Source organism: Stenella coeruleoalba, assembly GCF_951394435.1.
Source record: "Stenella coeruleoalba genome assembly, chromosome: 11".
NCBI classification, from domain to species: Eukaryota; Metazoa; Chordata; class Mammalia; order Artiodactyla; family Delphinidae; genus Stenella; species Stenella coeruleoalba.
In genome coordinates this window covers 41,583,674-41,600,468 of record NC_137157.1, presented here as the reverse complement: position 1 = coordinate 41,600,468, position 16,795 = coordinate 41,583,674, and the positions used below count along the sequence as shown (strand labels likewise).

The 16,795-nt window shown below is 33.0% G+C and overlaps 1 protein-coding gene across 2 annotated transcripts in view; it reads left to right on the top strand.

The window, feature by feature from the left end:
* Positions 1 to 16,795, top strand: part of ZDHHC17 (zDHHC palmitoyltransferase 17) — a 106,786-nt gene that overhangs the window by 43,686 nt on the left and 46,305 nt on the right. Inside the window, exons 4-7 of one of the 2 annotated variants that reach the window (XM_079936023.1) lie at positions 6,653 to 6,730; positions 7,324 to 7,468; positions 12,530 to 12,594; positions 13,244 to 13,406. In XM_079936023.1, coding sequence (XP_079792149.1) covers positions 6,653 to 6,730; positions 7,324 to 7,468; positions 12,530 to 12,594; positions 13,244 to 13,406 — 451 coding nt within the window. Of the gene's footprint in view, positions 1 to 6,652; positions 6,731 to 7,323; positions 7,469 to 12,529; positions 12,595 to 13,243; positions 13,407 to 16,795 lie in introns of those variants that run through there. The other variant, XM_079936024.1, reaches the window with a different exon arrangement.

Below are 16,795 nucleotides of genomic sequence, written 5' to 3'. Positions count from 1 at the left end.
CGTATTTCCATTTTATTTGCTCCTTTTTTCCCTTCTTGTATTTCTAACCTTTCCTCTGCCTGCAGTATAGGTCTCTTGATGTCTAAGTTCTGTTTTTGTTTGTCAGAAAATGTTTTTATTTCATCTTCATTTGTGAAGGAAATTTTCACATGGTATAGAAATCTAGGTTGGCTGCTCTTTTAATTTTATTTTTGTTTTTTACCCATTGAGAATATCATCCCACTGTTTTCTGGCTTCTGTTACTATTGAGAAGTCAGTCTAAGTATTACACTTTTAAAGACTTTTTTTTCTTTCTTTCTCTTTTTCTGGCCGCTTTTAAGATTTTTTTTCTTTGTTTCTAGTTTTCTGCAGTTTCATGATGATGTTTCTAGGTGTGGATTTCTTTTATTTACCCTGAATAAGATTGCAAGAAATTCTTGATTCCGTGGATTAATGTTTTCATCAGTTCTGGAAAATCTCAGCCATTATTTCTTCAAACATTGCTTCTGCCCCATTCTCTTTTTGCTCTCCTGGAACACCAGTTAAATGTATGTTTGACCTTTTCATTGTATGCTGTGTCTCTTATCCTCTCTTCTGTGTGTACTGTCCTTTTCTTCTCTGCTTCATTCTGGAAACTTCTGACTTATCTTCCAGTTCATCTATTCTCTATGTGTAATCTGCTGTTAAATCTATTCATTGAGTTCCAATTTTGTTTATTTTTTAGTTCTAGAATTTTAATTTTTTTTTAAACTTGCGTTATTTGATTCATTTGTTGCTGTACTTTTCCATCTTGTCTTATACTTGAAAATATAGTTATTATATAATCTGTGTCTGAGAAGATAGCATTGGGAGTCTGTGTGGGTCTGTATCTGTTATATTATTCCTTTGTGTGCCTGACTATCTTCGAATGTATAATAGACATTATGCTTAAAAACTTATTTGTTGAATAATTTGAGGCCTAAGATGAGAAGATGCCATTTGTTTCTGCTAAGCCCAACTTTAATTTAAGCCTTTAGATTTTCTGGATCACTCAGGCGGCTGACGACCATGCTAGAGCCAGGTTTACTTCTGTTTCTTAATTACTCCTACAGTGCAGCTTTTTGGGGTCCCAGCCCTTATTTTGCTTTTGTCTGCTTAGCTTGCCTCTTGGCCAACTCTTCTGTATCAGCAAATTGTCTCTAGGGTAGATGGTGCCCAAGCAGTTTTCTAATTTCTCCCAGTTTTAATCTCCTGAATCTTAGCCAGGTAAATGCTCATAATCTTCTTAGGAAATATTTGCTTTTAGGAAATATTTCTTTATTTTGTTGAGCTTGTTTTTAGTTTTCTTTAATTGGAGGGTTGGTTCAAATTATCTAGCCTTCTGTAGTATCTGTATTTTTTTAAATTACTGTTACTTTAATCAAAATAGTGCATAAACAATTTTAAAAAATCAAATAGTACTTAAAAACTTACAATGGAAACAGCAGTCCCCCCCCCCACCCCCTGGGTCCTGTACCTAAGAAGTAACTATCTTCAGTACTTTAGCTGTTTCTTCAGTACTTACTCTTGTATATTACATTTTTATGTTGTTACTTTTATCTAGAAAGTTATTTTCTTTACACAAATGATAGCAAATGCTTTTCTGCTCTTTTCATTTAATTTATGTATCTTCAAATTTTTTCATATCAGTGCAACTAGAGCTACATCATTCTTTTTAAAAAGCTGTATAATGTTTAATTGTATTGACTTAGTTTATTTAATGGTTTACCTATTGGTGAACATTTAGATTGATTCTAGTGTTTTTACTATTTTATACAGTGTTGTAAATAATACCTTGTTCACATACCATTTTGCTTATGTTCTTATATATCTGTAGAATTCTTAGGAGAAGGAAAGTAAGGAGGATGAATTTTGAATTTTAATAAATATTGCCAGTTTTTGTGCTGTTTCTTGATTTATCAGTTATTATATTTTGACTTTCTCTTTTGGGATAACTAGATGTCCTAGAACACCTCACCACTAATACTTCTTCCTCTGTCCTCTTTATAGTTTTAGTTAAATTACTATGCAAAGTTTAAATTGTTGTGCATATGTAAATTATCACTGATGAGCCCAGAAGTGTTCTATGATATCTGTTTTTTTCCTGTAGAATTTTTATTTTTGTCAGAAGTAATAGTTGCTTTCTTTTTTCATTTGTTTAACTTTATGTATATTGGAACTAATTGTTCCCATACTCATAGACAGAACTGTAAAACCCATCTGTGTATGCAAACAGTATCAAATAATTTATTGGTTCCTTTTTTGGTGGAGTAGGTAGGATGAAATCATTCCTGAATTTCTCCATCTTTCTGTTCCAGCCCAGACTGCTCTTGAGAGCTGCGCACAACAATTGTCTTGAGACTTACCTTTGCAATCATTCTGGGAAATCCCTTTGCAATCATTCTGGGAAATCCCTTTGCTCCAGTGTTGGTTTCAGTTTCCTGGATCTCAGGTTTTTCTCTCTGTTGGTTTACTCTCTGGTTTTAGTAGAGCTCGTTTTTCAGAAACTTTCTGAGAGAGAGTGCTTGGGAGGTAAATCTTTTGAAGTTACTATCTCTTCTGCCCTCAAACCTTATTGGTTGTTTGGCTGAGTGTAGACTTCTAGATTAAGCTTAGTTTTCTCGGAATTTTAAAGCATTACTTTATTATTTTTTTGCTTCAAGTGTTATAGTTAAGATATATTTGATCTCATTCTGTTGATCAAAAAATTCACATTTGTCTTGTGTTTAAAAATAAATAAGAAACTCTAAAATGAGAAATACAGACAAAAAGTCTTGATGTTGCCTGCCTTATGGATTGTTCCACCACTTATGGGCAAGTGAGGTTACAGAATAAAGTCACTAACTATAGAATGGGTTAATAACTACAGTGTCTGTGTATATTATGTCTTCAGAGGGGTAAACTTAATTTCTTTTTTTTAATTGGGGCATAGTTGCTTTACAACGTTGTGTTAGTTTCTGCTGTACAGTGAAGTGAATCAGCCTTATGTATACATATATCCCCTCTTTTTTGGATTTCCTTCCCATTTAGGTCACCACAGAGCACTGAGTAGAGTTCCCTGTGCTATATAGCATGTTCTCATTAGTTATCTATTTTGTACGTAGTACTGTAGATATGTCAGTCACAATCTCCCAATCAGGGGGGTAAACTTAATTTCTTACAATTCGTAGTTTAGCAAGTTACTTTCCTAAAACAAACATAATGGTGAGTAAATGCAGTTTTCTATATTAACTGGTATTTATAGCCTCAAGATTAATTTTTTACTTTTCAGTCTAGAATTACACCCTTCTTAGAAGCTACAGCGTATTACTATTTCATGGATGCTGGCAGAAGATACATGACTCAGGTAGAGACCAAGGACTTTATTATTCATAGCACAGCAAATAGCATGAACATCATATTTGCATAGCTCCCTAGGTCCTATGGGAGTGGCTTGATATGGTCAATGCAGCACACACAGTGGATATTCATTGCTTTTATAGTACATGGGAAGCAAAGTCGCTCTTTGTCCCAGAGGGAGACGTTACCTCATCTCTCAAGGTTGCTTGATGCAAACAGAACTCAGAAATGGCCTGTGTAGAGTGGTCAGGACCTTGCAGTCTTCTCATATACTCAGCAAGACATATGGGAGCCACCAGAGACCCATGGAGAAGTGTCCCTTGTAACAGTTATGTTCCATCAGGACGTACTGTAGGAGCTTGCTTCAAGCAGAGTTAGTTGGGTCACTTTTCATGCTGGTAAGATACTAAAGTAAGTATAATTTGGAAAGGAGGAGACCTTCATCTGGCCTGGATGTCTTATATTCCTAGTGTTTTCAAGTGGAAGTCTTTTAACTATTTCTTAGATTTTACCCTGATATAATGAAATAAAAAGGATTAGTGCAGGCTTTGGTCTTCAGCAGTCTCCTGTTACTTCAAGATTCTTTGTTAACAACAGCTAATAATGCTTGTAGTCTCTGATTTTAGTTTGATTTCAAGTCAAGGTGTTGTTAATGAATATGGGGCTTTGTTAAAAAATATGTAGCTTATAATTTCTAAGAGCACAGTGTGTGTGTGGCTTATTCTTCTTCCCTGGCGACATATAAGCTCTTATTCTTTATTCCCCACTTTGTGAAAGTTTACATTATTGTGCATTGATATGGTTCTTTTATAGCTATTGTGCTTTAGGGAGATGTTCTTAATTTATCTTCTAATCCTTCTTTTGAATTTCTAATTTTATCTATGGCATTTTCAATTTGAAGCATTCTCTCTTGATCTCTGCCCCCCACCCCACTTAAAAAAAATGTTTTGTTCTTATGTCATGAGTATATTATCTTCTCTTATTTTTTGGAGACTATTTATTTTAACTTTAGTTTTTTAAGCTCTTCGCTATATATTGTCTATTTTGGGCTTCTTCTGTTTATTTTGGTCTCCTTCCATGTGTGAAGCTTTCCTCAACTATCTGGTCATGTTTGACCATTCATATTTAGGAGAGACATAACAAAGCTGATTGGAAGTTGTGGGACTTAGGAACCTCCCAAATGTCCCTTTAGCATGTAAACTTTCATTGCAACGTTTTCAGTGTCCCATGTGTTTCTGTGATGTAATTCCTTGAGTCTTAAATTTCTCTGGAAAGATGCACTGAATACACCTTTTGGCAAATACTGAATGGCTGAATGTTAAAATCAACAGGAGCATGAGAAGTTTAGAGACATTAGAATGAATCTGAACTTTAATAGAAGAGTTTGAATTATCACTATAATAATATTAAAAATTTAAGTAGTCACATTTTAAGATGACAGTGCACAAAGAAAACTAGTCTAGCTTTGTCAGCTGCTTGATTGCTTCCATGTCACTAAAATGCCTATTGTGATGCTAAATACACACTCACTTTCAGTGAGAATATAAGTTAGAAAACAACAATTTTTCAGCAGCTTATATTGACTTTGAACCAGTGTTTCTGTTTACAGTCCAGCTTCTTATTACTTTCTTTTGAGGTGACTATTGCCTTTAATCCCTTAGCCTTTCTAGGGTTTTATAACATATTCTGGTTTGCTTCTCATTGGTGTTCTCCTCTGGAGACATTTGGGTTTTAGCGCTTTGCTTTTCATCTTTCAAGTATTTGTTGCTATCTCTTGTTCATTGATATTCTCTTCTCAAAATCTAGGGATCATTAGTACCCGCAAGTACATTTCTTGATAATAACCATCTTATAGTATTGCAAGGAGGCTTGAGTTTAAAAATAAGAATTATACAATCTTCTCAGAATTTTATAGTTTGAACTAGGGTCTTAAAGCTACAAAAAAATAACATGTTATAAAAATATAGTATTTTTCTTCCAGAGGTTTACAATGAAAAGGTGATAGAAGTTACTCTTCTTTATCATGCAGAAAAAAAATTTCCCCTATCCTTGTTAAAAAAAAGTTGTACTTTAGAACTAGTTTGGAAATCACTCATTGCCATAGTCCTAGCAAGGATTTGAAATGTGAGTAAAAATACGTCTCAGGAACACAGATATATTAACTATAGAGAAGGTAATAAAATTGCTTAAGAAAGCTTTCTAGTTGGAATTTTAAAGAAAATATTTCCTATCAAAGCTGTTCTTTGGCTGTGCTGTACTTCTCTTTGGGCTCAAAAAATCATTTTCAATTATTGCATTAATGTCTACTGGGTACCTTAAGAAACAGTTTAGGAGCATTTGAATGTTTGTGTTCAGACTGTCTGATGTTTTGGACTGGAAATATTTTAGTCTAGAAATATTTTAAGTTACTTCAAACTGTATGATAGAGTGGAATTGGGCCCTTCATTGCATAATGCTTTAAAAGCACCAACTTAAATGTATAAAGCAGAAAATATCTGAATCAAGCTTGTAAGTACTGAATATATTAAATGTTTGGAACTATGAGCATTAAGAGTGAATGCATTAGTGATCTAAAGCAGTAATCACTTAGAACAGTTTAAGAACCTCAATAATATACATATGTCAAACATTTGCCATCAAATGCCTTGAAATCATTTGTATTCAAGATTCATTGCATTGATCAGTTCCAAAACAAGCATTATATAAGCAGCTAGGTCCTGTTCATTTCAGAGAATATCAAGATGTTATGACATGAATATAGTAAGAAATGAGGTTGCTGTTTCTTTTTAAAGCAACTCAGCTTTAAAAGCATAACAAATAAGGCATCATAAAGAACGTTTATGTTATACTTTACAGTGTATAAAACTCTTTCACATATGTTGTTTGATTTAATCTATAGTAATCTTGTGAGGAAAGTAAAGCTGAGCTTAAAAAGCTGAGCTTCTACCCATGGTAGGCTATGTGTCTGGCCTGCTCTACAGCTGTTGTAATTCCAAAATTCTACCTGATGGCTGCTGTAGGATCCAAATCTTTGTGGTTCTCTGACTGCCTTCTTTTTTATATGATTGTTATTTGGCTTTGCTATTCTTTATTGTAATTTAAAAAATTACTTTTCTTTTACTTGTGGAACAAAAGAGAGTGATATGTTTGATGTAAAATTCTGCTAATGTATTTTAAAAACTCACAAAAGATTGTTTATTGTCCAAGGCATAAACTAGCATGAGATCTAAAATGAAAAACATTTCTTTATTTTTCATACAGTTTCTTAAAATTGAAAATGAAAGTTGTCTTAATTATTTAAAATTTTGTCTTATAGATACTATATTTCGAAAGGTGCTATTGTGGATCAACTTGGAGGAGACCTAAATTCAACTCCATTGCACTGGGCCACAAGGTTTAAATTTAATTCTGGATTTTTTTTTCCCCTTTGGTTCCTTTAGCAATCTATAACTAAGTAGCTTTAAAAAGAATATGAGGAAGTGAATGGGAGAACTTGTTATGCCAGTAATTAATATCAATAATGTGCTAATGTATTGCTGTCCAGTGTTACCTGCATTGGAAGCAAAGTTTATTGTCCAAAGTGTCCTTAAGGAATTAACCATGCTGATATTAATCCAGTTAATTATAAGATGGTGTTAAACTTTGGAATACTTTTGCAGCCTACATATGTTTACAGTGAAAGAAGTATCTAGTTCATGGGACAATTAAGGTCATATTGGAATAGGATTAATAGAATATAGTAACTATTTATTACATATTTAAAGAAGTTATGAGTATCTATAAATTTTCAAAAACCGTTTATACCAGTTAAGACTTAAGAACATAAAATCCTAAATGTGTCTTGACATATACCTATTTTAAAATAACATAAAATAAGATTTGTGTAATCTTTTCCACCATTACCCTATTTTTTAAAAAAAGATCTTTCCAGAGTTTCTTGTTTGAAATAACTTTATATATTTAAGTGTTTATTCTTTTACGTTTTAGACAAGGCCATCTATCTATGGTCGTGCAACTAATGAAATATGGTGCAGATCCTTCATTAATTGACGGAGAAGGATGTAGCTGTATTCATCTGGCTGCCCAGTTTGGACATACCTCAATTGTTGCTTATCTCATAGCAAAAGGACAGGTAAAAAAAAGTCACAATGGGGTAGATTTTAACCAAACGTTCTTCATGGTTTAAATACCTAATATTATTGGTGTTAACAAGTGTAACAGTCTAGTGATATTTAAATAGTACTTTCTGATGGATGAAGAGAATAAATAAATATATAGTTAGTTTGATATTGAGCTGTTTAATGTAGTTAACATAAAAATATGAAAACCAGTTATGATCTAGATAATGATCCATTAAGGTGGGTTTTTTTAATTTCCAGTAGTGACAGAGATGAATTCCAGAAAGTAAGGGAGAAATTTTAAGTATCTATTTTTTTCCCTTAATTACATCTTTTGAATATATCATCTGAATTCATTTAAACTTTTTTGAACATATTACTGGTTATTTTCTGTATTAAGTCCCTCTCAAGGGGGATACATTCCTTAAGTCATTTTCTCTGTTTCTGCTATATAAAATACTGCTTCTTACATGTCAGAAAAATTCTCATGATTTAAGTGATTCTTCCTGATTTCTCCTGAATATGTAGTGACTATAATCATATTAAATATTATCAGTTTCTGTGTACCATGATTTTCATTTGTTTCAATAACATGTATTTTGTTAAAAGTAATGTCACTCAGTTTTTCTTTCATGAGTTTTCTCTCATTGTACTTAAACATTAGTTTTATAGCTAAGGAACTTATCATAAGAGAAAGACAAATGATTTTAATTCAGTGCTATTAACATATATTTGTTATTTCAATTTAAAATATTAGATTTAGAATTTGAATAGTATTTATTTTATGAATCCTTTAAGGTATTTGCTGTTGGCAGTGACAGTCAGTGACAGTTGTGTGTTGTACACTATTGCTAAGGAAAAGAGGCATAGACTGGTTAAATTAATTGCTGGAAGGGGGAGTTTATTATCCATTACTGTGTAAACAGACTACCCCCTAAATATAATGGCTTTAGAACACAACCAACCATTGTATTTCACAATTCTGTGGGTTGACTGGGCTTGGCTGGGTGGTTCCTCTTGTGATAATGGCAGGGGGCTGCAGTCGTCTGGGGGCTCAACTGGGCTGGAGGATGGCTCACTTGCATACCTTATATCTTGATAGGAATGGCTAAAAGGCTGGGCTCAGTTGACAGCTAGGCCTCTCTCTTTTTCCCCATGCAGTCTTAGAATTTCTTCTCCAAGATACCCCTCCATGTGGTCTCTCTAGCAGGGAAGCCAGACTTCCTACATGGTGGCTCAGAGTGCCCAAAAGAGCAAGAGCAGAAGCTGTCTGACGTTTTGAACTGGCATAACAGCATTTCTGCTCCATTCTGTCAGTTAAAGCAAGTAACAGTGCCAGCGCATGTTCATTGAGGGAGCACAAGGGCGTGAATACTGGGAAGGGAGGTTTATTAGGGGCCATCTTTGGAGACCAGCTACCACAAGGGATCATCTTTGTTCTCCTACGGTTCCTTCTACACTGGCAGTTGAAGCAGTAGATGGCGCTGTTGCACGTGGCATTGTCTTCAGTGGCCTTCTGTATTACAGATATAAGTTTACAATACATGTTCACTTTTTTTCTTCCAGTTTTTAACTGGGTAGGAAAAGTGGTGTAAAGTTTTCACTATTTTTGTTAGCTTATTGATTTTGGAGTTTGGATGTTTCAGTAATCATTTTAACTCTGACATAGTATGTAGGCTATAAAATTCTTCAAGGGCAGAGATTTTTGTCACAGTACCGCTTGTGCAGTAAATGCATGATAATGTTAATAAATGTCTGACAAGTAGTTTTCTTTTTCATGAGTAAGAGTTTTTTTTTCTGCTTAGAAAAGTAACACATACTTATTGTAAAATATTCAAACATAATAGAAGAGTATGACTTAGAGAATGAAATCCCACCTCTTCCTTTACCTCCTCTCCCCACTGAGATCACTTCCTTTAACAGTTTAGTTTATATTTTTCCAGACTGGTTTTCAATCTATATGCTAAAATATTGTAAAAGAAAACCACTCTAATGTGCATTACATTATACTTGAAATGGATACCAAAATCCTTCTCTGGCCTATTGAACCATGTGTGGCCTAGCCCTGGATACCTCTGATTTCATCTTCTGTCATCTCCCCCTCACTACTGCTTTAACCACACCCGTCTTCTTGCTGTTCGTTGAACAGCTCTGATAAGCTTCTGTCTTAGGGCCTTTGTGCTTGCTCTTTTCTTCTGCTTGGTAATTCTTTCCTCAGTCACACAGTTCTCTTTTTCTCCCTCACTTTAATCAGATGTTTGCTCAATTTTTATTAGTTCTGATTAGTTCCCAATTATAAGCAGTAATAAAATTAGTATATTTCTAATTTCTTCGTTCTCTTCCCTGTCTTACATTGACATTAGTCAATTATACTGTTTTTCTTAGTGTTAACTTGTTCTGATAAATTTCTATTACTTGATTTTTCAGCTTTAAATAATATCCTTTGACTCATAGCTATTACAGATTAGGTACTCATTATACTTTCTTTTCAGCCTTTTTCCATTTCCCCCCCATTTTTGGTTAATTTTATCAAATTTACATTCTTAGGGCTTGTGACATTTCCATTCAGTTTGTCATTCTATTCTTCACAATTGTTTCATGTTAGTTATACTGTTAAATATATTCAGTGCTCACTACCAATTCTTTTGGATGATTTTCAGGGAAAAAAAGGGGAAAATGCTAAGTAATGGAGCCCTGTTGATCATGGAATTACCATAACCTTTTGATCTGGGCTTGTTAATTCTTCCTAATAGAGAATACTCATACGTCCAGGCTGAACTTGGAAAAGAAGTACCAAGTTTTAAATCCCGACCCAAAGAAAGAAAAGGTTGAATTTCATTTTTCTTTTAGTACTCTACAGATGTGGCATAATTTTACATTTTTTATTTTACTTATTAATATTTTAAATACTGTCACTTTTTAAAAAGGATATGAAAAGACTTACAACTAAAAAGGAAGAAGAAACTTAAATATAAGAATTTACATGTTTGCTTTAATTGGACATCAAATTTAGTTGAGCTTTCTTCAAACCAGGGCAGTGAAGGAAGTAAAATAAGTGACAGAACTTAACTCTCGTCTAAGAAACAAGGAAGTATGTCATTTCTTCAGAGAAGATTTTTTTTTAAGATTTTTAGTGGAAAAAAATCAACATGTATAATGTAACTATTGAGTGAGGTTACATGAGATGTTCCCAACAACACGTAAAATAAATTTAGAAATAGATGTGTAGTGATAAGGCATAACATTTGACTACAGTTTTCATGAAAGAGACTAAAACTGATGATGTCCAAGGATATGTGTTGTCACTTGTCAATGTGGTGGTTCTCAGCATTTTTTCTGCCTCAATACATTTGGATATTTGAGACATACTCCCATCAGTAATAGTAGCTTACAGAGAACTGCTACACAGAGTTATGAAGTGTTTTATAGTGTACTCACTATAACTCTGTCCTCTCTCCACTGACTGGTAAATTAGATAACATAACTTGGATAAGATCTGCTGGTTTAATGTAATCCAGGAATGGGAGATGGGGAAGGGAAGAAGAGGAAACTTAATATTTATTGAATGTCTGTTGTGTTCCAGGCTATGGAATTAGTTTGCTTTACACACATTATTCCATTTAATCCTCACAGGGGTCTTATGAAGCCATTATTTGTATTCACATTTGTAGGTGGGAAAGCTGAGTTTCAGAGAATTAATGTAATTTTGCCAGTTTTATAGTTATTAAGTGGTAGAGCTAGGAATTCAAAATCATGTCTGTCTTATTCTAAAGCCCATGCCTTTCCGAAGTCTGGAAGAGTAGATAGATAAACATGTCTTTTCATTTAACAAATGTTTTTTGATTATCTACTCTTCTGGGCACTGAGAATACAAAGATGAATTTAAAATAATTTCTGTCTTCAAAGAAGTCCTGTTCTAGTTAATGAGACAGGTGCCTCAGGCAGATTGGAGTGGATCAGGAGAAGGAATTTTAGGCAAGTGAAACTGATAGAATCCCTGATACATCAGCCTGTCTTGAAAGGAGATTTAGATAACTTGAGAAGAGTTTTGGTTGAACAGGTAGTAGTTTTAATTCTAATTTGCTAAAAAGAAAGAAAAAGAAAACTAAGCAAAAGGGAGAAAAAATGCAGTACCAAGGAAAGCAAAAAAGTTGGGTAGGAGAGGAAAGTAATCATAGTTTACTACATACTTTGTTGGGAATAGTATTCATATATATTTATAGTAATGTAAATATCAAATATTTATAGAACCAGAATTACAGTAGATCTTTTCAGAGGAAAGAATAGGAAGGGTGCATATTTGTGATGGGGCAGTGAGAAGAAAGAGAGAATTTGCTATTTTACATATTGAGGATATGGAAAATATGCATATTTAGGGTAATGCCTAAAACTGAAAAATCAAAAAGTAGCAATTCAGGTATCATATTTTAAACATGTGGAGGTAAAGACCAAAATAATGAGCTAAAAAAAGTGAAAATCGTGGGGAGTAAGACAGAGGATTGCTTTATTACCTTGCTTTTTCACCACAAACTTTGTAGAATTAGTTAATTCTAAAAATATTTATGTGTAGTGATAGTGATAAAAAGCAAACAAACTTTTTTGAATCTGTTGAAGTTTATTGAATTTATTCTTTGTTTTAAAATGCCTAGGAATAAGCAGGGTTTTATTATTCCCTCCTATCATGAATTAGTATAAATAAGTTTTTCAGAGACATAAGTCATTTATTTAATCGATCCTTTGTGGGTGAAAGATCAAGAGTATGTTAAGATCTTTAAATGAAAACATTGAAAGGCTGAGTGAAGCATCTTAAAAGGGAAAACGAGAAATAGAAGTTAATTAAATATTGAATATATACTTAATATATGTAAATTAGATACTTATATCCACATTAATTAAAATATTCAGTGATAATAGTTTTATTTTAAAGTTAAGAAAGAAAAAGTTTCATAAATCACCCTCGATTGAGTACTGTTATTACGCTGGCTTCTCCTGTGATGTGTATATTATATTTTTCTCAGTAAATTTGGCAGGAACTTAAAAGTTTTTACTGTCTGACTTTCTTTTTACTCTATCAGGATGTAGATATGATGGATCAGAATGGGATGACGCCTTTAATGTGGGCAGCTTATAGAACACATAGGTATGTAACCATTTATAAAATACTTATTCAGATAACTTTCAGCATAATAAAATGTAAAAATAAGTGATGAGAAAAAGCAATTAATGTTATACTCGCTAATATTTAAAATTCTTATAATGAGTACATAGTATATAACATAAATTACCTTTTTGGATGTTTTGAGTTTCTGTGTTTACCTTTATGTTGGTAATTGTAGTATCCTTAAGGTATTCTTCTTTTAACAATTTCCAAGAATGGAAGACGTTACCTTCTTTTTAAAAAGTGACTCATTTTTATGTGATTTGCATATTGGCAACTTTAACATACTAATTAGTAAGTTGCCTTAAATCATTTTTGGAGCAATCTAGATTTAAATTTTTAATTGTTTAATTATATAGATATTAATGGCATTAATCCCTAGGTGAAAAATAATAAATGTCAGGACGAAGTGTGCTCTCTCTTCGAAGTAGTTTAGGTTATATGGTGTTGCATGTATTTAACACTTCATATTAAGAATGTTGTCTCATTACTCATTATAAAATTGTTGAAAATAGGTTAGAATAGAAGTGTTCCAAGATGGAATGCAACCACAATCAGTTTAGTATCTGTAATGATTTCTATAATTGAAATTAGGGTTGTTGTTGTTGTTGTGTTTTTTTTTCCTTTTCAGTGTGGATCCAACTAGATTGCTTTTAACATTCAATGTTTCAGTTAACCTTGGTGACAAGTATCACAAAAACACTGCTCTGCATTGGGCAGTACTAGCAGGGAATACCACAGTCATTAGTCTTCTTCTGGAAGCTGGAGCTAATGTCGATGCCCAGAATATCAAGGTAAAACTAGCCTGTATTGATTGTGCTTTGTGAAATGTGGTTACCAAGATGGGAATTCCTTAATAAAATATAGGTTTTTTAAGAGACTTTCAGAGATGGAAGAAACTTCTCATTTAAGCTCAACCCTTCCATGCAAGAATTCGTTTTGAAAGACTGGTTTATTTACTTTCGTCTTTTTAGTATTGGAGTAATTTTCAGATTTTGGTGACCCTTTCATTAGTGAATTCTTATTGACTTTTGGAAATTAAATTACATAATCTGTTTTTATAGCTGAATAGTTTTCTGGTTTCTTTAAGAAGATCATTGCAGAGAAGCACAAGTTTATATCACAAGTATGCATAATAACTTTTAGTAATTTTTTGACTTGGTCATTCATTGTCTCATTTTTTTAAAGTTCAAGACCTTTAAATTTGATAATCACCTTCATGATGTTTATAGGAGAACTCCTCTCCCCCAAATGCTGGACTATCCAGGAAAAATATACCAAAAAATTATACAAAATTATCTAAGAGCAAAGCACAATTAACATTTACACTCTGAGCATTTAGGAATTTATAAATATTTTATGAATACCTGCAAGAAAATGCTATTGGTAGTCTTAAATTTTGGTTAACCATTCTCATTTTTAAAGCTTCAGAATCCACCATGTCTTCAGCAACAGACTCTTTCTGTGAAATGACTTTAAAGTTTTAAACATCATCTTTTAATAATGTGCATTCATAAATATCTTTGTGCCCATTGACAAATTTTCTTTCATTTTGACTATAGACCGTAGTATTTTCTGAGTCATACTTCTTAAATTTGTAAGGAATATGTGCTAATTAAATATGAAAGGAGTTCGAGTCATATAATAATCTAAAATGCCAATCAAAAAGTAGGTTATCTCCTGCTGGATCAGGGCATCTTTTTATGTTGCAATGAATAGTTCTTCCTCTATCTGATTACTCTAAGAAGAGAAGGTTAAATTACTAAAATAAAATAGTTTAAATTTATTTGCGATTATAACCAATTTTTATAAATGAGTCTAATTAGTTAAAAGTAAATATCAAATATCTTATTGGAAACTGTAAGAAATTGAGAAAACCATGTATTTTCTTTTTTTAAAATTTCAAGTCTTCGTGTTTTTACCCAAAGTGATCAGAATGGTCTAGTATCTGCTAGTAAATGTATGGAAAGAGGAAAGTCAACTTACCATAGTGCCTGACGTGTGATGGGCGCTCTAAGTATTTGTTGACTGACTGAAGATTTGTGTAGTCTTGAGCTTGAACTCTAAGCTAGTTTTCATGACTATGCTAGCATAACTCTCTGCCACTTCTGAAATCATAGAGAGAAATTTTTGCTTTTCCAAACATTTTTAAATAGGAAGTTCTGAAAAGTTCATAACACTGTGATTGGTAAATTAGGCTGACCCCAAGGCCTAAAGTATAAGAAAGGAGGAGTTTGACTAAACCTGACCAATGTCCCCATGAGAAAAAAATTAATGAGATGACCTTATGTTTTATTATCTGAATTGCTTTAGAGTGTTATTTTTTCATCTCTTAGCTACTAGATAGCCATTCCTAAAGTGAGTCATGCCCCAGGAATACATTTCTAGTATTTAGTGTTATATTTTTGAAAAAATAGAACCAATTTTCACTACAGCAAATAGTGAGTCTCCATAGAGTTTGCCAAAAGTCATATAAATATATTGAAATTACATTTGTACCAAAGAATTATGACAAGATGACTGCACAGTTTTGGAATTTGAAACTAGTAGTAGTTTCAAATATACACTAGTAGTGTATATTTTCAGAGCATTTAAAAATATCTTTTCTTACCATATAAAATTTTAGATAACTTCTCTTCATTCATGAACTTTAAGTATTTGAGGTGTGGTTTGTAAGTTTAATGTCTTTTCAACTTGTACTCCACATTAACCATTATATAAACTTTTGATTAGTCTTAGTAAAAGAAATAATCTATAATGAATTTCAACAGAAAGGTAATGGTAAGAATGGAGATAGTTGAACTGATTTAAATGGTTCAAACCTTGTATTTTTAATGTTTTATAGGCTCAGCACATGAATTATTTGGTACCAAGATGGGATAAACTGGAATGCAGCTTCCTTAACTAGTACAGTTCATGTGACGACCTTCCAGAGTCTATCGTGTCAAATAATTGAGCTAATTATTGTACCTATAGAACTTTTACTGAAATACATCTATTTTTTTTGTTAACTTTCTTTTTATTAATGTTTTAATTTTATCTGACTGTATCATCAAGGTTGGCCATTAACAAAAAGGAGTTATTTTAAATATAATTCCTTGCTAGCTCTGGAGTAACATTTTTTTTTAACTTTTTATGAGGTATAATTGGTATATAACATGATACAACTTTCAGGTGTACAACATAATGATTTGACATCTGTACACATTGCAAAATGACCAACAAGTCTAGTCAACATCCATCATCATACACAGTCACAAAATTTTCTTTTTTCTTGTGATGCAAACCCTCAAGCTTTGCTCTTAGCAACTTCTGAATATGCACTATAGTATTTTTTTTTAATATTTTTAAAAAATTTTGGCTGCACCGGGTCTTAGTTACGGCATGCAGGATCTTTATTGCGGCATACAGACCCTCTTAGTTGCGGCATGCGGACTCTCTTAGTTGCAGCATGCAGGCTTCTTAGTTGCGGCATGAGGACTCTTAGTTGCAGCATGCGGACTCTTAATTGCGGCATGCGAACTCCTAGTTACGGCATGCATGCGGCATTTAGTTTCCCAACCAGGGATTGAACCAGGGCCCCCTGCATTGGGAGCATGGAGTCTTACCCACTGGACCACCAGGGAAGTACCTGCACTATAGTATTATTAACTATAGTTGCCATTATGTACATTACATCCTTGTGACTTATTTCTTTTAGAACTGGAAGTTTGTACCTTTGACCCCCTTCACTAATCTTCCTCACTCCCCACAGTGCACTGCCTACCTCTGGCAATCACCAATCTGTTCTCTGTATTTATGAGCTCGAGTTTTGTTGTTGTTGTTGTTTGTTTATTTTTTTTTTGATCCCACATATAAGTGATATCATATGGTATTTGTTTTTCTCTGTTTGACTTATTTAGAGTGACATTGTTTTTAAAGGAAATCAAGTCTAAAGGAGTTGCTTCAGTTGCTCAGGGAACATTTATACTTTCAGAGTAAAAATAATCTTTTTTAACCACACTGGTGTAAAAGTAGATTTTTGTTTAAAAATGTACTTTTAATGTACTTAAAAGGACGAAATAAGTATCAAATACCTTTGCTACTGGAATCTGGCTGATTCCTAATATACTGAAGTCTAGTCATCACCTTCTAGTGGAAACCATTCATTCATTCAACAGATATTTGTTTAATGCTGGGGAGT